We start from the raw sequence: 20,692 nt of genomic DNA on the forward strand, positions 1-20,692 counted from the left end.
TGGAGGACATTGGAATCCCTCCCCCTCTCAGGATTAGCGGTGTTCTAGTCCATAAACAACATGGCGGCGTCCGTGAGGCGCTAGCTTCGGTCTGGCTCTAGTGCAAGCTTGTGACCCAGGGAAGCTTTCCCGGGCGGAGTGAACTTGAAGAATCCGGTACTGGTCGGCGGACAGCTCTAGTGACCGCTCGTCGGCGTGCGTTTCCAGAGAGCAGCATCTCTGAGCGTTGGCCAGGATGAGCAACATCTACATCCAGGAACCTCCCACGAATGGGAAGGTGAGACCCCCACCGGTTCCCAGTGACACCCTGACTGGGCGGCGTACGCCTGGGTTCCCCTCGGGTACCCTGAGGAGGAGGCCTAGGCCTGAGTTCCCCTGGGTGTGGCCAGGCTTCCCCCAGCGATGCCCTGACGCGGAGGGGTCGGGGATTGCCGGGGGCCTAGGGACAGGGTTACATCTAAAACCCGGAACTCACCAGCTTTTACTCTAATGGGTCCTGAAACCGAGATCCAGACATCTCCTGCCTTGTGCAATCCAAGTCACACAGGCGCCTTCTCTTGATTCTTTTTAAAAAGATGTATATATATTTTTTCTTACGTGATTTGGACAATATTCTCTGCGCAAGCGTTTTTTGAACGGCTGCTAGGCACCTCACACTACTAAGTGCTGGTGATGCAAAGATGGGTGGGTAAGATTGTTACCGACAGAAGAGCTTAACTCAGTTTGAGTAAAGAAAAACCTTACAGTGATGTGTCTCACAGTATGCCAGCCAGTATTGACGCTCGAACTCAGGGCCTGGTCTCTTCTCTTAGTTGTTTTTTTTTTTTTTTGTTGTTGTTGTTGTTCAAGGCTAGTACTCTACCAATAAGCCAGCCTTCCACTTCTGACTTTTTAGTGGTTAATAGGAGATAAGAGTCTCTTGGATTTTTCCGAGGCTGGCAGACTGGATCTCGGCCTCTTGAGTAGCTAGGATTAGAAGTATGAGCTATCTACGCCTGGTTTGATAGGTTTGCTTTAGGTTGGAAGATTATATTGCTATGAAAGGAGGACTGAGCAGTTGGGAATCCCAGGAAAACATCATGCAGATACTAGCTTTTGAGCTGGTTTTAAAATGAGAGAATAGTCAGAGAGCGTGGGGAATGTAACCATGTTCAAAGGAAAATAATTTCTAATAGAGATTTCATGGCCAGGGTATGTCACTACCCACCCAATGTGATTGTTTATAGTCTGAACTTAAACAGTCAACTGTGGGGTGTGTGAACTGAATTTTTTTAAACTAAATCTAATCTATATTACATTTGGTCTTTGATGAACCAGCATAATAGAAAAATTAGTGGAATAGAATATACAGAGTTAAGGAACTGGGAATGTTGCTCAGCAGTAGAGCACTTACCTACCTAACATTCACAAAGCCCAAGAACAGATTTCCAACATTGCAAAAATAAACAAACAAGCAACATATATTTGAATTAGGGATAATGTAAATTTGGAAGATAGTCTTTTTGCATTTCATGCTAAATTATATATACATTTTTATGTAAATTGAAATTGACATGTTAGTTTACATTACACAAACTGATAATGCAATAAGTACAATTTGAAAGCAAAAATAAAAGTTCTATAATTCCCAGCCCTTGCTCTAAATTGTGGGTGTTTTAGATAAAACTGTTCTTTAGATTCTTTCTTGTTGGAATCTTTTCCAGAGCACTACCCTCTACTCTTACATCACCCCACCTTATTTTACTATGAAAATAAATTTCGAAATGTTTCTTGAGGACATTATCCACACCAATTAATAAATACAGATGGAATAATTTAGATTGCCTATCCTGCCAGCCAAGTCATTCATACTTGTTCTTTCCTGTCGTTTTTACTTGTTAAAGTGTCAACCTTAGCAAACAGGCATTTATCTATTTTCTTATGAAATATTAGAACTCATTCATGTCCTTCATCCCAGCATTTCTGGCCCTGTTGGCCTTTTTAGTGTTTGCTGTAGTATCAATGTTATTTATTATTTCCTGTTTTTCCCCCTATAGAACACAAATACTATAAAAACAGAAACCAGCATCTAGACTTGTTCTTGACACATAGTTGAGTTCAAATAGTGCTGAAAAAAATGGATGGATGGGTGAATAGTAATTCTATGTTCTTTTAGTTTCTGAGAAGTATTAAGAACCGTTGAGTTTGAAATTATACTGAAATTATGCTGGCCAAAGGCAAGTTTAGTTATTTAACTCTAGAATATGAGTTGACATTTTCATGTAGATGAAAATCTTTAACAAGGATACATTTCTGATCAGGAGATCATGCCATATATATATATATATACACACACACATATATATACACATATATGTATAAATATATGCATACACACATATTACAAAGCCCATGTCAATTTCTATGTTAGGTTTCAGAAATGAAAAGTAATGGTTAATGGGGACAGAAATTCTTTCATTGGTGATGACATTTTGGAATTAGTGGTAGTGGTTGTAAAATTGTATGACTATTAAGGTCAAATGATATGAGGGTTATGTCTCAAAATATTATAAAATGATATAATGTATCAATAATACAATTAAAATTATTTTAAAATACAACTCTTTTAAAATGCAGTTCTTATGTTTCTGTATACATACTTTTAATAAATTTCTTATTTTATGCAACTTTGAAAATATACATACTAATGTCTACTATGTATTTAAATATACATATTTTGGTTGTTTTAGCTCCAAGTGCTCACTGCTCCTCAAGCCTCCATCCCTTCATTTTTTTCCCTCTCTTTTGCTTATAATGGGGCATATTTATGAAAAGCTTGGAGAACTTTGCTGTAAAATTACAAAGTAAACAACTGTTCTTAAATTCATTGAATAGGGAATAGGACATGATGAACGTCAGCTCTCATGGAACATCAGAAGATGGTACATAGTACTATTCAGATACTTTTTGAGGTAGAGGGAGTTATCCAGACTCTGTTTATATCCATTCCCAGGGGAATGAGAATAAGCTTGGGTTGTGTTGTCACCATCCAATGCAGGATATTACTTTTAGGTATATTTCATGTCAAGACTAGTTAGAAAGTCTTGCTCATTGTCAGACAGTATATGATTGCTTTTGATTTAGGCATTGTTCTCTGTATTAGTTGTAACTATGGCAGCCATGGAGATTTCTTTCGTTATACATGGCAGAGTCCTAGAACTTGATGGACTATTTTTCCAGTGTTGTATGAAAATATGGAGAACATTATAATGATATAGAAAAGGCACAGTCTTTGCAGTCATAGAGCATTTTTGGTTCAGGTTCATACACTCAGAGCCCTTGAATAAAGGACTTGAATAAACCTCTTTTTCTGTAAAATAGCATTAAAAATTTCTACCTGGCAGGTGAATATTAAATAGGATAAGAAATATAAAGAGTCTTTCACAGAAGTTGACACATTGCATGCTGCTTATTTTTTGAAGAGGAACTATAAAGCATTGAAAAAAATCAGACCTGTTTACGTTTCCAATTCTTTCTTTTTTTTTTGGTTGTGTTTTTTTTTTTTTTTATTGTGAAAATACCGTACAGAGGGGTTACAATTACATGGGCAAGATAATGAATACATTTCTTATCAAGCATTGTAGCCTCCTTCTTTGTTTCCCCTTCCCAACGTTTCCAATTCTTTTATAATTTTTATGCATGATTATAGGAGCCATTTAAAAATTTACCATTCTGTTAGTCACTGAAGAGTAGTTGTGGGAGAACTCCTTAGCCCCCCCCCCCCAAAAAAAAATCCCCAAAAGATAGAACATGCTTATCAGTATTCTGTAAATTTGTGGCAGAATTATCTGGGCTTCTGAAACAGAAATTGAAAGTCAGTTGTAGGAAAAACGGAGGAACAACTTACAACTACTTCTCTGAGTTTGGGTCATTCATAAAAGACAAGCTAGCTAGAATAGTTTTCTTTTCTTTTTGGGTGCCAAGGTTTGAACTCAGGGCCTCACACTTACTTGCTTGCTCATGGCTGTCACTCTACCACATGAACCTACAACTTCAGCCTGGCTTTCTGGTGATTATTTTGGAGAAGGAATCTCATGGACTTTTCTGCCCAGGCTGGCTTCAGACTACTGTCTTCCATATCTCACCTTTTTGAGCAGCTAAGATTTTAGGTGTGACCCACTGACTCTTGGCTTGAATATATTTTTAAGCCTCCTCCATTTCCCCAAACACATTTGTGGAACCTTAGTAAAGAAGTTGTCTTGGCTGAGAATGTGGCTTAGTGATAGAGTGCTTGTCTAGCAGGCTTGAAACTCTGGGTTCGATTCCTCAGTACCACATAAACAGTAAAGGCCAGACGTGGTGCTGTGGCTCAAGTGGTAGACTGCTAGCCTTGAATAGAAGCAGTTGAGGGACAATGCCCAGGCCCTGAGTTCAAACCCCAGGAATGGCAAAAAATAGTTGTCTAGATGGTTAAAAAGAATGACATATCAATGATAATTGACTTCCCATGAAAACTAGTCATATTTTGAAAATTATTCTGGAATAATTTTCCTAAATGACACCCTAAATGACAGTGGTGGCCACAGATTGTTGACATTAATCAACATTTTTTACACTGGAGGCAAAAAAGGGGAAATGATCCTGGAGAAATTGAGCTCCAACTATGCTGCGGTGTTCAAATTTACAAACCAACTATTCCTTTCATTCATTTGTAGTTGTTTGTAAGCCATTTATAAGCTGTTTCCTTCTATGCACTGAGAAGGAGTTCTAGTCAGCTAGAGTTATAGCTTAGAGCTAGAGTGCTAGCATGTATGAGATTAATCCTTGATTCAAAGAGAAAAAGTAAGACATAAAGGAAGGAATTCTAGTTGTTGTAAGATGGCTGCTTCCACCAATGCATTACCAGTTAGGAGCTGGTGGACAAGAGATCAAAGGATTCTATTTACTATTGATGGTGATTTTTAAAATTAAAGGTGTATTTTTATTGTAAAGATACTGTACAGAGGGGTTACAGTTACATGAGCAAGGTAATGAGTACATTTCCTATAGAGCATTGTCATCCCTTCCTTTGTTTGTCCCCCACTATCCCTTTCCTCCCTATCTCCCCAACTCCTCCCTCCCCCCCCCCCACCAAGTTGTAAAGTTTGTTTTCAACATAGTGTCTTGTACATCTCATTGTTACAATGGGTCAGCCTGTATCCGTATATCAGCATTTTGTTATTTCCCTTCCCCTCCCCAAATTAGAAAAATGTATATACAAGATGTGGGGCACTGGAATCAAATACAGTGACAACGGGTAATACCATGGGGGAAGAACATACAAAAGAAACAAAAAATCACATAGCATATTATAAGTATGTTGAAAACAACAGCAAGAAAGATAAAACCTCTTGTGTCCCTATCTTGGGGTTCATTTTGCTTAGCATCATCTTATATGGTCATATGTATATAGCTTTTGACCTCTTCTGCTTCTCATAGACATATACTAGTTATTGCAGATAAGGGAAACCATGGGACCTATGTTTCTTTGGGCATGCTTTACTTCACTTAGTATCATTTTTTCTAAGTCCTTGTATTTCCTAACAAATGGGAGGTGTCATCCTTTCTTATGGAGGCATAGAATTCCATTGTGTATATATACCACATTTTCTTGTGTATATATACCACATTTTCTTGATGTATTCATCTACTGAGGGGCATCTGGGTTGGTTCCATATCTTAGCTATGGTAAATAATGCTGCGATAAACATAGTTGTGCTGGTACCTTTAGTATGGCCTTGTTTGTGATTGTTTGGGTAAATGCCTAAAAGTATGATTGCTGGGCCGTAGGGGAGTAGTCTTTTGAGGAACCTCCATACTGCTTTCCAGAGTGGTTGAACAAGTTTACACTCCCACGAACAATGCAATAGGATTCCCTTTTGGCCACATCTCTCCCTCTCCCCCCCCCCCCAGCATCTGTTATTATATTTCTTGATTATAGCCATTCTAACTGGGGTGAGGTGGAATCTCAATGTTGTCTTGATTTGCATTTCTTTTATGGCTAGAGAGGTTGAACATTTCTTCATGTGTCTATTGGCCATTCTTATTTCCTCTTCAGAGAGTCTCTTTTTAAGTCTTTAGCCCACTTATTAATCGGGCTGTTATTCCTTTGAGGATTTGTTTTGGAAGATTTAATTTTTTGAGTTCTAAGTATATTTTAGATATGAAACCCTTGTCCATTGTATGGTTAGTAAAGATCCTCTCCCAATCTGTGGGCTTTCTATTGATCTTGCTTGCTATGTACTTTGCCTGCAGAAGCTCTGCAGTTTCATGCAATCCCATTTGTCCAACCTTTCTTTGATTTGTTGTGTTTCTGGGTCTTTATTAAGACCTGTGCCAAGGGGCCCTAGAGTTTCTTCTATTCCTTCCTGTAATGTTTTCATAGTGTCTGCTTTGACTTTGAGGTCTTTGATCCATTTGGAGTTGATTCTGGTGCAGGGTGATAGATACTGAAGAGGCTGTCTTTCTTCCATTCTATTTTTTTTTAACTCCCTTGTGGAAGATTAGGTGGCTGTAGGTCTGTGGGTACATTTCTGGGTCTTCAGTCCTATTCCATTGGTCCTCAGGTTTGTTCTTGTGCCAGTACCAAGGTGTTTTGATTACTATGACTTTATAGTAGAGTTTGAAATTTGATATTGATATTCCTCCAGCACTGTTCTTTCTATTAAGGATTGTTTTTGCTCTGGGTCTTTTATTGTTCTATATGAATTTTGGAGTGCTTCTTCTATTTCATTGAAGAATAAGGTTGGGATATTTATGGGTATCACATTGAATTTGTAGATAGCCTTTGGTAGTATTGCCGTTTTCATGATGTTAATCCTCCCAATCCAGGAGCCTGGGAGGTTTTTCCACTTCCTTAGTGCTGGTTTGATTTCCTTTTTCAGGTTTTTAAAGTTTTCATCATAGAGGTCTTTCACTTCTTTAGTTAACTCCTAGGTATTTTATTTTTTGTGGGGCTGAGCTATTACAAAAGGAGTTGCTTTCCTGATTTCAGCCACGCTCTTCTCATTATTGGCATACAGAAAAGCCATTGTTTTTTGAGGGTTAATTTTATACCCTGCTACTTTGCCAAAGTTTTGAATCAGCTCGAGTAACTTCGGAGTGGAGTTTATGGGCTTCTTTAAATACAAGATCATGTCATCAGAAATGAGGGAGAGTTTTACCTCATCTTTCCCTATTTGGATTGTGTCTTGTTCCTCTAGCTAGGCATTTTAATAATAAATTGAAGAGAAGTGGAGAGAGTGGACATCCTTGTTTCGCTCCTGAATTTAGAGTAAATGGCTTTAGCTTTTTGATTTTTTTAAGGCATAACATTTAAGAAGTCATCAACAATATTAGATTAAAAAATATTATTTTCTAAATTAGGAATAGCATGATTTTAAATACAAAGGTAGAGTAATTGCAAAATGAGTAATTATAAAACTGTCTAATGTGTACTAATTCAAGGATTTCATGTCTTTTAAAGTTATTTAGTTTCCTGAATAAATCTTATTGCAGTAATAGAAAAAGAAACTCTTTAGTAATCAAGTTTGCATTACTGGTTTTCAAATGAATGCTTTTTTTTCTCCTGTGATTAAAAAAATTAGCTACTAAGGAAGCTAAGATTTGAAGCATGACAGTTGGAGGCTAGCTGGAGTAGAAAAAGTTTGGGAGACTCTATCTGCAAAAATAACTAGCAAAAAACACTATTCTGGAGGTATGGGTCAAGTTGTAAATTGCCAGCTGAGCAAGTGTGAGCCCTGAAGTTTAATAACCTCCCTACCCCAGTATTTTTTTAAAGTATATACTAGCTTAGCGTGGTGGTCCATGCCTATAATCTTAGCTTTTCAGGAGGTCAAGATTGGGAAACATAGAATTGGAGACTAGCCCAGGCAAAAAGAAAGACCATATTGTGAAAATAATGAGCAAAAAGGACTTGTTTCAGAACTCAAGGGATAGTATCTACTCCAAACCTAATGTTCAAACCCCTATACTGCAAAAATTGAAGAAAGCATATACTATTTGTGTAGTATTTTTCTTAAATCTTGATCTTTTTCTGAAAATAGTATGAGTGATTTAAATGTGCCATGAATATCTGACAATTTGTTTGTTATAACAAAAAAAGCCTAGTAAAGATTATAGTATTTCTTCTAAAACTGAAAATGAAAGCTGCAAGTTGAGTTCAACTGATCCTCAAGCAAAATGAAAATTTAATATAGTGATATGTTCTTCCTACAGGTTTTACTGAAAACTACAGCTGGAGATATTGATATAGAGCTGTGGTCAAAAGAAGCTCCTAAAGCTTGCCGGAATTTCATTCAGCTTTGTTTGGAAGGTAAGTATAACTTGAGCAGTATTCTGTGGGAAAAAAATTTTGTTTACTTAAAGACAAATTGCATTGTATTTTTCACAACAGTGAAGACTCATGTTAGATAGCATTATGTGACATTAAGCTATGTGTGGGGAAATAGAAAGGATATCAGGTCTTTCCTAAATAAATCTATATCCTTTATAAACAGAGAAATTGATCTCTTTGGTCTCCTCTGCTAACTCCTCTGTTTTTCTCTCTTTCATTCTCTAAATATGAGAGTATTCCCAAGTTTGCCTCACATTCTCTCTTCTCTGTCTCTTTTCTTTTTTTTTTTTTTTTTCTGTTGGTCATAGGGCTTGAACTCAGGGCCTGGGCACTGTCCCAGAGCTTTTCTGCTTAATTCTAGTAATCTACCACTTTGAGCCACAACTCTGCTTCCAGTTCTCTGGTGGTTAGTTAGTTGGAGTTAACATCTCACGGACTTTCCTGCCCAGGTTGGCTCTGAACCATGATCCTCAGATTTCATCCCCTGGAGGAGTTAGGATTACAGGCTTGAGCTACCAGCAGCCATCTGCCTTTACTCTTTTGTTGTTTTCTTCCATCCAAATGACTCTCATTTTCAGAACTCTATTTCTTCCCTCTTAACACTAATTTATTTAATTGCTTAGTGGACTGGAAGCTTCCACTATCAGCTAAACCAAGGTATAACTAAATGTACCAATTTCTTCTCTCAGCAGTCTTGACTTTTACCTTGATGGCTACAATTGCCTTTTATCTAGTCTTTTGCTCTCCCCTTCTTTCTTTCCCCTCCATTTGTATATCTGATATTTAAATCTTCAGGCTTTCTACCTTTCCATCTGTGTTTTTCATTATACTAACCATGTGGTTGTGATAATTATCTTTATATTTGAACCCTTCCTTCCCACTCGTACTTCCATTCCTATTCTCATACTAGTTTTCCTTTTTTTGGTATATTTTTCTCTTATTTTACTTAATTCTACCTATTTTTAAATTATTGGTTCAAAATTCCAGTTTCTGCACTTCACTGTTGTTCTTATCACTATCTCTAGTTTTGTTTTGTTTTGTTTCTAAGATTTCTATCATATAAGGATATTTTTTTCACTTGAATGTTTTTTGTTTCTGAACAATTTCTTATGGAAGTAAGCATTTCAAATATTTTTATTTTATTACTTTTTTTTTTTTTTTGCCAGTCCTGGGGCTTAAACGCTGGGCCTAGGTGTTGTCGGTGAGCTTCTTTGACTCAAGGCTAGTGCTCTACCACTTGAGCCATAGTACCACTTCCAGCTTTTTCTGAGTAGTTTATTGGAGATAAGAGTCTCGTGGACTTTCTTGCCTTGGCTTGATTCAAGCTGAGAACCTTGGATCACAGCCTCCTGAGGAGCTAGGATTACAGGTGTGAGCCACTGGCCCCTCGCTCAAATATTTTTTGCAGTTTCTTCTTGACTTCTGGGATATATCATGTATTGTTTAAAATATTGATAGTGGTGGATAATCACTGTCCTCCAAAGTTATTCCTGATTTTAAATGTTATTCAGGGTACCAGAAAATAGCATTTTAGATCAGAAACAAGGTAGAAAAAAGAATCCACAATGTTCAGTGGTTGGTATATTTGACTCTCCAAATAATTAAACAAATAGTTATCTACCAAGGAATAAAAAAAAATGGGTGTGAGGGGTTGAAGGAGGGAGGAAACAAAGGAGAGGAGAGAGAGAAGAGGAAGGACATCTGCAATGATCATTATTAATAATTGCTATGGCAGGCAGGAAGGAAATAGATTCAGACAGGTAGTTTAGTTAGAGAGACCTCAAATAACTGTCAACAAAGCTAAGAAACAAAAGACAGAAAATTCAGACTTGTTTCTGGTAAGATGTTTTGATGAATCAGAAGCTCAAATTTTACAGGAGAGTGAAATTACAAAAACATTAGAAAGAATGAGTGGTAAAACTGCAACTTATGACCAGGTGAATGGAAGAAACAGAGGGTATCTATTTCTGAGTAAATAGAAAATGAGAGTCTTCTTTCGCTGGATGATGATGAAGCTCAATTATAACAGAAAGTTATTCTCTGATTTATAAGAGTACAAGGAAGAAGAAAAGAGAATGGAAAAATAATAAGAAAAATAAGCAGAGTAATTCTCTTAGTTAAACAGTCAGGAGATTGAGTTATTTTTTATTGGAAATGCTAGCGTGATGTCTGAATTGACTACAACACTCCTAACTATAATAAATAAATTAATAAATGATAAAATCAAGGTTTAAAACTGTAATTCAGAGAATCCCCTTTTAATTCTTTGACTGTGTGATTTAAATAAGTCATAGTGTACCGAGATCTTGTAACGCTCATATCAATATACCAACTACAACAAAAAGCAATTTCTAGAATATAGAAGCAAACGAATAAAAGCATGGGTAAGTAGAACATAGTCCCCTCAATTAAAATTGTGATCACAATTGAAAAGAAGTCCACAATCTATAAGTACAAAGTTGTAAAACTGTCAATTGAAAAAGTAGGGTAAAAAATTACTGTACAGGTGAGAATGGAAACTAATAAAACTAAAGGAAACCAATAGCTCCATTAATAGTTAACTATGATAATTCCATTTGTTCTATAAAGCATGAGGAGAGAATAAAATTAACTTATGCAGGTATTCATCTCTTCATCACCTTTATTTCAGCTTTGTCTCTTCATTGTCTGTCTTTTATCAGTTACATTAGATTCTATTTACTAAATAATAGTCATTAATTCCTTAAGAGTAGTGAACATAAATAACTAAATAACTAAATAAATAAGGCACAAGTTAAAAGACATTTCTTTTTTGGGGGGATGGAATTTGAATTTGAATGCAAGACCTCATGTTTTCTAGGCAGATACACTACTATTTAAGCCATACCTCTGACTCCTTTTGTTTTCATTTTTGAAATCAGGTCTGTTTTTGCCTCGGTGGGTCTAGAACACTATCCTCCTAGGAAAGTTTTAAAGAAAACTTTGAATTACAAAACTGACATAATGAAATACTTAATGGGAATAGGAAGAAAAAGAATAGGACGAAGTGATTTTAAAGTTTGAAACATGAGTAATAAAAACATCTTTCATGTTCCTTCCCTAACATCTAATATATCTGGTTCTTATAGGTCTGGCTTCCTAAATGTTGGAATGATAGTTTCTTTTTTGTTTTCTCCAACTTTCTCCTTTGAGTCTATTCAATATGCTGGCAGTTTGTTGTTTTGAGAAAACAAATCCAATGCTGAACTCAAAATACATATATATATATATATATATATATATATATATATATAAAATATACATACATACGTATTATATATAACATGTTTTATATATATATATATATATATTTATGTGTGCTCATACTGGGGCTTGAACTCAGTCTGTCATTCTCCCTTAGTTTATTCTCCCTAGTTTACTTGATCCACAGATCCATTTCTGCCCTTCTTTTTTGGTGGTTAATTAGAGATATAAGTCTCATAGACCCATTTTTTTGTTGGTGTTTTGTTTTGTTTTGTTTTTTGGTAGTTAATTAGAGGCAAAAATCTCACGGACTTTGCTGCTCAAGCAAAGTAGCTAGGGTTACAGATGTGAGCCAGCAATACTGAGTACAACTTTGCATTGTTTCTTCCCCTCAGTTGAGAACCAATGGTGTTTGTCTACCCTCTTAATTTTTATTTTGTAAACAGTAATCCAGAGTTTGAGAATCTTGGTTTATGTACAAAAATGTTCTATGAAGAGTATTTTATAAGAAGTAGGGAAGATATGGTTTTGGTATGAATATTCTAGAAAATAACTATTATGGCTTTAGTTTTACAGAATTATAGATATAGTTAATTTTAGAAACTTATATATTAAATTTTTATTTTTTTCAGCGTATTATGACAACACCATCTTTCATAGAGTTGTACCTGGTTTTATAGTCCAAGGAGGAGATCCTACCGGTACCGGGACTGGAGGAGAGTCTATTTATGGAGCTCCATTCAAGGTAAAACTGAGCTATTATTATTGCAAGTCAGCTTCGATTGCTTAATCAAAAGTGATTATGTCCCACAAGAAGAAAAACCATCTCACATAGTATACAAAATCAGCTGTATAAAATTATGCCAGTATAACAGCAGCCATTATGCTGTCAAGCATTCTTTCTGAGTTTCTTATTTCAACCTTTTATGCTAGATTGAATTCAGGTGGAGCTAAAAATGATTTTGAAAAAAATGTGACTCAGAAATGAAGGCCCACAGAGCTTATTTCCTGATGTCTGACTCTATCTAATCTCTGCAGGTTTATAATTGAGAAATTTTTTAGAATATTGCATACAATATTTTATTTTATAATGTTTTATTTACATCATCTGGAATCTGTAGTAGTTTACTTAGTGTAGTCTGACCAAGTACTTGAGAGGGTGGTTTTGACAACAGGATTTCTTTCTCATAGTTCTAGAGGCTGTGAAGTCTGCCAATGTGGCTTCTGTTGAGGTCTCTCTTGTAGCAGATGACTGCCTTATAGTCTTCATGTGGGGAAAAAGAGAGCCAGTTCTGGTGTCTCTTCCAGGAGATGAGCTCTGTTGAAGTAGAGCCCAACTCTCATGTCCTTATTTCATCTTTATTACTCTCAGCACTTCTTCACAAGCTTAGATTGAGTCACATTGGAGGATAGGTCTTCAATATAAAAAATTTGAAGGGCACAATTCAGTCCTTTATAGTAAAATTTATCACCAACTATATAAATGGTTCTCTGTGGCAGAAAATGCATACTATAATAGAAAATCACAAGGAGAACAGAAGGAAGAAGAGACATAAAGAAAGTAAGAAAAGAGATGTATTAGTCAAGTATAGGCTAATGGTTCTTTTTTTTTTTTTTTTTGGTCGGCCGTGGGGCTTGAACTCTGGGCCTGAGCGCTGTCCCTCAGCTCTTCAGCTCAAGGCAAGCGCTCTACCACTTGAGCTACAGCGCCACTTCCAGGCTAATGGTTCTTAACTGCCAGTAGGGATCTAAGAAAAAAAAAATTATAGACCTAAGAGATTAGGAGCAACAGTGGATCCAAGTACACTGAAGTTATGTTTGGTATTAATCTCATGGTACCATTATTGAGTGAATAAGCAAATCTTCTAAGAGGAGTTTTTGAAAACTACACACATACTCTAAGAGAAGGAGTTTCTGGATTTTCTTATATCTTTTACTGGGTCTTACTGTGATTCTTGAGAAAAATATTTTCACTGATTTAGTTTCCAAATGATAATGGCCTTAAAAATATGAAATGGTCATTAAAGAATCCTCAAATGTCACTGTTAAGTGTTTTAGATTGTACCAGAGCCATGTCTTATAATTTTAGACCTGTTAGGAAGCATTCCTGTATCCTATTATGAGATTTTTACTTTCTTATTTTCAGGTAACATAGTTTTCTTGTTAAGTTTTTCAATTAGGTCCTTTTAAATGTACTACACAGTTGTGATCCATTGAATTCAGATCTCTTAAAATTATTTATAAAGGGAAAATGGCTTCTTTTGCAAAAATAATGAATTACATAGAATGACTAGTATATATGATTCCATTGTCAGGTCTAGAGAGAAATTCTACTAAGCTATTAAGGAATCAGTTAAAGAGCCTATGAGGAGGAGAGAACTGCTGTCAACAGCCTATACTTGCTCCTTTGAAGACAGCCAATTGTAATTAATATCTCCTAACTAGTCCCAGTTAGGGGAGATTAAATTTAGGACTTAATAAATGCAGTACAATCAAATTAACTAATCATGGTGTATTTCTTGAATTAAAAGAAGAAAGTAATTGCTTCTATTACAGTGGGGTAGGGAATAGGATTAAGTGAAGATTTCATAATGCTTCAAAGACAGGTCTCTTAGAAAAATAATAGGACTTACAAATTTAGAGAACTTTGAAGGATGAGAATAAGGCAATGAATTTTTGTTGTTGTTGTTGTTGATTTTTGGTCGTGGGGCTTGAACTTTAGGCTTGGGTGCTGTCCCTGAGCTCTTCAGCTCAAAGCGAGTGCTCTACAACTTGAGCCACAGTGCTACTTCCAGTTATCTGGTGGTTAATTGGAGATAGGAGTCTTATGGAGTTTTCTGCCCAGTCTGGCTTTGAACCTCATCTCAGCTTCCTGAGTAGTAGGATTACAGGCGTGAGCCAACGACACCTGGCAAAGCAATGAGCTTTAAAAATCTATTCTCCTTTGTGTATCCTTCCTCTATTCATAAGTAAACAGAGTTCCATAGAACGGGCTATATATGTTTGTGGCTGAGTATATTTAGAAGATACCTGGAGGCTAGTGAATTTAGGTTTATATACAGAAAGAAATAGTAAATGTCATAAGAAAACTGATTTGATTTTACTTGAAAAGTAGGTAACCAAACCTGAGCACTTTTCATTAGAAATCATTTTTGTCAGTGCTGGTCTGATTGAATATGAAAGGTTTTATGATTGAGGTGTTCACTAAATCTTTATGCTTCAGGATGAATTTCACTCTCGGTTGCGTTTTAATCGGCGAGGTTTGGTTGCAATGGCAAATGCTGGTCCTCATGATAATGGCAGCCAGTTTTTCTTTACACTGGGTCGAGCAGATGAACTTAATAATAAGCACACCATCTTCGGAAAGGTTAGTGGCAAGTCATCCTGTCCTGTTCTTTTAAAATCTTAGTTGTTATGTTTCTGTGGTACATAGGATCAAGTTATTTAACAGCCGCCTTCCTGAAAATATTCCCAATATTTATCTATTATTTTTAATTAGGTTGGAATATTAACTGGAAAGGACTACCTGAATTCACTATTGCATGTTTCAAGTCGGTCATTTGTTATGACTGCAATGTGTGCTCCCTTTAAAATCAGACTAGTAATATTAGCAGCTTTCTCACTCAGCCAATATTGTTTTTAAGTTTTTTAGAAAGGCATTCAGGCAGTAACATTTTATAGTTTATATTTTCTTTTAGAAGTGAATTAATTGCCGGGCGCTGGTGGCTCACGCCTGTAATCCTAGCTACTCAGGAGGCTGAGATCTGAGGATCGCGGTTCAAAGCCAGCCCGGGCAGGAGAGTCCTTGAGACTCCTATCTCCAATAAACCACCAGAAAACCGGAAGTGGCGCTGTAGCTCAAGTGGTAGAGCGCTCGCCTTGAGCTGAAGAGCTGCGCCCAGGCCCAGAGTTCAAGCCCCACGACCGACCAAAAAAAAAAAAAAAAAAGAAGTGAATTAATTTAAATTTAAAGTGGAAGTTATATTAATGTTGAAAGTTTACTGGAAATACTACTTTGAATAGGACTATTTACTCCTGGTAACTTACAGTGTCATCTGACAAAATGTTCTTCTACAGAGTCTTCAACGATTTTCTTTAAAAAGCATTCTGAATGTTTCCTTCTTTCACACTTTTCTCATCTCATAAATATAAATATATTCCGGTATGTTTCAATATAAATACATTCCAGTACATTTTAATTCTTAGACATGTTAAACAATAGTAGCTTGTCAGCACCCTCTGCTGGTTCAGTAAGAATTGCTTTCGTATTTCCTAAGCAGAATGGGTTAGAGAAAACAAACAGTACAGTTGGGGAGTTGGTATTTTAAAATCTTAAGAAATGTTTAATTTAAGAGTGACACAAATAATTAAATTAACATTGTTGCTTAATTCTTAACATTTGTAAGGAAATATATATTGTTCTATTCTTTTGTGTCACTCCCAATACAGGTTTTGACTAAGTTATGCAGAAAATTGATTTTTTAAAATTTATCATTAGAGAGTAGTTAGAGACAACAAAGAGTATATAGGTTGTGAATTGGAAAACCACTGTTGTTGGGTCTGTAACTTTTTGAGACTCAGATGTCATGGCTATTTAAAGAGGATAATGATAGTTTGTTTAGTGTGTTTAGGTAGATTAAGTGAGATATTTGCAAAGTATCTATCACATTGTTACTATTTGCTTATTGTAAAATCTAATTTGCTGATGATATTTGCATAAAAGTTGTCATTTATTTTTATTTTAAGTATTAAGCCTGTAATAGAAAATTTCAAGAAACATTATTGAGTGATCGAACTTATCTTGTTTTCCCCTTAAAATGAAATTACTTCATTTTAATTATTTATTACATATATTCTGATGTAATAATGTGAAATTCCCTTTCAATTATTTACAAAAAGTGTTTACAAAAGTTCTCTATTAAAGGATAAATATAACAATTGCAATAATTTATATTTTTACTTGCAAGGTTACAGGGGACACAGTATACAACATGCTGCGGCTAACCGAAGTTGATGTTGATGAAGATGAAAGACCACGAAATCCACACAAAATCAGAAGTAGTGAGGTAGGAGCATGATTATTATGCAATAGAGGACTTATATTGTCATTTAAGAAGAACTAATCATTCATAAGTTGAAACTATTGGATGAAGGTTTATACTAAGTATACCATGATCCTGATTTATTTAAACACAGTATTTAAGTAAGAATGTTTTCGAATGAGGTAGGTAGCTGCACTGATTTTCTAGTAACAGCCTAACCAGAGATGGAGAGATTGAACATCTGTGGTTACAGATGAGGCTGAGCATGAACAACCGGGGACTAGTCAGTGACATAGGAGAAAGAGCACAAGGTTACTATACTTTGAGCGTTCTCTTCCTCTGACTCTTCCATGTCTTCATTTCATGAGATATCCTTTAGTTTGTACCTATGAAGTAAAAGAATGGGTAAAAGAATGTTTCTCTTATTTTTTAAAAATAATTTTTCTCTGATTCTTCAGCCATCTCTTTAGTGGTCCTAGTCAATGGCAAAAGTAACTTTCTTAGTAATTATGATTTCTCACTTTATTGATTTTGTTGACCAAGCAACTAAACAAATTTAACATACAAAACAAAACTTTAATTGGGGGGTTTTAAGTTCAAAGATGAAACTTTAGATGATAATCCAATGAATGTTAAGCTCCATTTATAATGGAATGTTATAGGAATTAGGTTTAGTTAGCCCAAAGAAATGATTTCATAGGTGACTTAAAAGTTACCTCATATAGAGGAAGCAAGTTTCTTAAGACTATCTTGGTTTTTCTTCCTGTATCTTATTTAAATTCTCTAATTATCTTTTTTGCTTTTGTAGAATAAGGATAAAATACACTACTTTTATTTAAGTAGCACATAGCTTATTAGGAAGATACAAATAGGTCATGTAAGTATAAGTATTCTGTATAGTTTATTTATCACTAGACTAGTAATGTATATATGAGGACAATTTTAGACTGTAATGTCAATACAATTAATGTTTGTTTTTAATTTTTTGTGGAATTTAAAACTAGAATAACATTTTCAAAATATTTCATTTTGTAGGTTTTGTTTAATCCTTTTGATGACATCATTCCAAGGGAAATTAAAAAGATCAAAAAGGAGAAACCAGAGGAGGAAGTCAAGAAATTGAAACCTAAAGGCACAAAGTAATCAAAGTAGAAATATTCATTTTAAACTTTAAAAGTGGCACTAAGTTACTTAGTTTGGTTTGGTAGATATTTACTAGTAAGTGAAAAGCCAATTTGAGTGGGGGAGTGTTCAGAATTTTGAGTGTGGGTTTTATTTTCAATAGAACATTTCTCATATTTAAGTATATTATATAACTTAAACCTAGCTAAAATTGTGCCATCCTAGATGCCATATAAAATTTGTGTAAGATATATATTTAATATAAGTGAGTTAGTGAAAAACTTTGTTTTTAAAAATTAATAGGTATTCATTATAAAGAATTTGGGAAGCTGGACGATCCTCAGATCTCAGCCTCCTGAGTAACTAGGATTACAGGCGTGAGCCACCGGCACCCAGCAATCTTATAAATATTTTTAAGTAAAGCTGTTTCATTTAGAACTCTGTATTATTTACTGAAGATAGCATTATAAAAGTAGACGTTTCTTTTTAAAATAAATTTTAATATTTTGTGACACTGTTCTTCACATTATTAATATCTCATTTTTACTAAAATAGGTAAGAATTGGATTTCAACTTGCTCTTTTACTGAATTACAGCAACACTTTTAGATAAATGTTAGGTTCAGACAATAAGTATAATCCTGACATACCCAATAAATAAAAAGCAAAGTTTACTAATCTTGCTGAGCTTCAGGTACCTGGTTATATGAAACAGAGCTTATAACAAGTTCAGCATCAAGTCGTTGAGAAGATTAAGTCAGAAAGGTTATGTGCAAACATCCTATAGTTTTTGCTATTGTTTTTTACTAGAAATTTTAGTTTGTTTTCTTTTTAGTATAGGTATTCAATATATAATAGTTTCTTTTTTTTTCATATCCTACAAAATAAATAAAGTTGCTTTTATAAACTAAGTGGTAAGCCAGATAGCTTAGTAAGCACTTGATGATCTGAGGGAAAGGCTTCTTTAACTGTTTCAGTTTTTATTATTATTATTTTTTTTTCCTGCTGGTCCTGGGTCTTAAACTCAGGGCCTGGATGCATTCTTTGTGCTTCTTTTGTTCAAGGCTAGAGCTCTACCACTTGAGACATAGCTCTGCTTCCTACTCTTTTATTCTTATGAAAGGTCATTGTTACTATATTCATTTATAATATTACACCTCTGTGATTTATCTTGACAGTAGCTCAAAAGTTGTGTGTCTGTGTATGTGTGTGTGTATTTTGTTTCCATGAATAGCAAATATATTAGGGATGACGTGGTAGTCATTTCTTGTAATACATTGTGAAAAAGCATTCTTATTGTCAGATCTTTATTTTTTCTAATATTTGAGAAAGCTTTAATTAATTTATGTATCCTATTTGAGGTTTTTTTTTTGTTTCTTGTTTTTTAATTTGAAGGATCAAAGGAGACTTTTCTCCCCATGAATTTAGTATTTTTTTTGGTTTGGACATTTTGTGTTCTTTATTAATTTTAAAATAAGATATATTTTAAAATAAGATACATTGTTCCATATTTGTGCTGTTTTATGCATCTGTATTACTTATTCAGAAATTTACATCTTGCCACTAGTTTTGGTAAATATCAAAAGCTTAATTATATCCATCTTGCTTGACTCAGTACATAACCATGCTCAGGATGGATTTTGGTCACTGGTTCAATATAATATATGAAGTATTGATGACCTGAGTAATATTGTAATATTATCTAAATAATACCATCATTAAATAGTCACAATGTTCCTCTTTTTAGTCTGTTCTCTTCCTTTGAAAATAGGATGTGTATGAGTTTTGTCTAACTTTTTCTTCCTAATTTTCTTTTATTTTTTTGTTTCTTTATTGTGTTTTTTCACTTTTACTAGAAATTTTAGTTTACTTTCATTTGGAGAAGAAGCTGAAGAAGAAGAGGAAGAAGTAAATCGAGTTAGTCAGGTAATTTCTAACTAGCTTGCCTTTCTTCTGAATTATAAAAGATTAGCATCTTACTTTTTCTTATTTTTATATCTTCTCCTGTTTTAGCTAGCACAGCAATTTTAGATACATATTAAGTATAAACTAAATTGCTCTGTGGTGTGTACAACATGAGTTGATTTGCTCTCTTAAAATTGTTTAATTTATTTTTTATACCAATTGAAACTGGGATTGAAGTTTTTTTTAATTGGTTTAATTCTAAAATTCAGATTTTAGTTCTATTTTTTAAATCTGGTTTGCTAGGTGACAGTTGTTTTTATCATTATTACAATATACGGTCACAGACCAAAACTCATACTCATTTTAATGTTATTTACATTTATTGTATTTGCTTCCTTAGTTCTCATCCCAGCCCTTTGAAATAGTTACTAGTGTTTTGACTTGTGAGTGAATTCAAGTTATAGATAAGCTATTAGTATAGTTACCACTGGGTTTGAACCAGTCTAACTAAAATCCATGATTTTGGATTGTATATTGCCTCCTGACCTTTTATTCTATCAGCCCTTCCCATGATTTTTCCTCAATTTATGTTTCATTACAAAACTCAATGCTGAAATGTCTATAGCTCCTTCCCATTGTTTGGAACAAATTCTGGTATTTGTTCTCCAGGGAAATCATCTATGAGGCTTTTTATTCACAAAGGCTCTGCTATGCCTTCTTTTCTTGAAAATTAGTGAGCACTGAAACCTAAAGGATTAGATTCAAAATCTTTATCATGACAGTTAAAACTTAGTAACCTAACTCTGCATACTTGCTTGACAGTCACATATTTCATAACAATATTAACAATAATAACATTGACTGAAAAGCACATTCTTGTCACCCTTGTTTTTACTTATTTTTACTAGTACCTCCGTCATTAGTGAGCATGGTTTGGAGAGGTTAATGTTGGGCATAGAGCAAACATTATGCTTACCTTACTTCCATTAAGTCTGAATTAAAATGGCATATATAAGAAGTAATTTGGCCTGGTGCCAATAGCTCACACC

The 20,692-nt window shown here is 34.8% G+C and overlaps 1 protein-coding gene across 1 annotated transcript; it reads left to right on the forward strand.

Annotated features, from left to right (window-relative positions):
• Positions 1–73: 73 nt before the first annotated feature.
• On the forward strand, positions 74–19,664 carry LOC138804770 (spliceosome-associated protein CWC27 homolog; the record flags this gene model as incomplete). The annotated part of the gene is made up of 7 exons (XM_069989196.1): positions 74–277; positions 8,236–8,332; positions 12,208–12,320; positions 14,799–14,942; positions 16,543–16,641; positions 17,653–17,756; positions 19,595–19,664. Coding segments are annotated over exons 1-7 (669 nt in total), but the record flags the coding sequence as incomplete, so codon positions are not given.
• Positions 19,665–20,692: the final 1,028 nt, after the last annotated feature.

The sequence above is a fragment of the Dipodomys merriami genome, unplaced genomic scaffold, assembly GCF_024711535.1.
Source record: "Dipodomys merriami isolate MVZ:Mamm:240054 unplaced genomic scaffold, mDipMer1.0.p SCAF_372, whole genome shotgun sequence".
Classification (NCBI taxonomy): Eukaryota; Metazoa; Chordata; class Mammalia; order Rodentia; family Heteromyidae; genus Dipodomys; species Dipodomys merriami.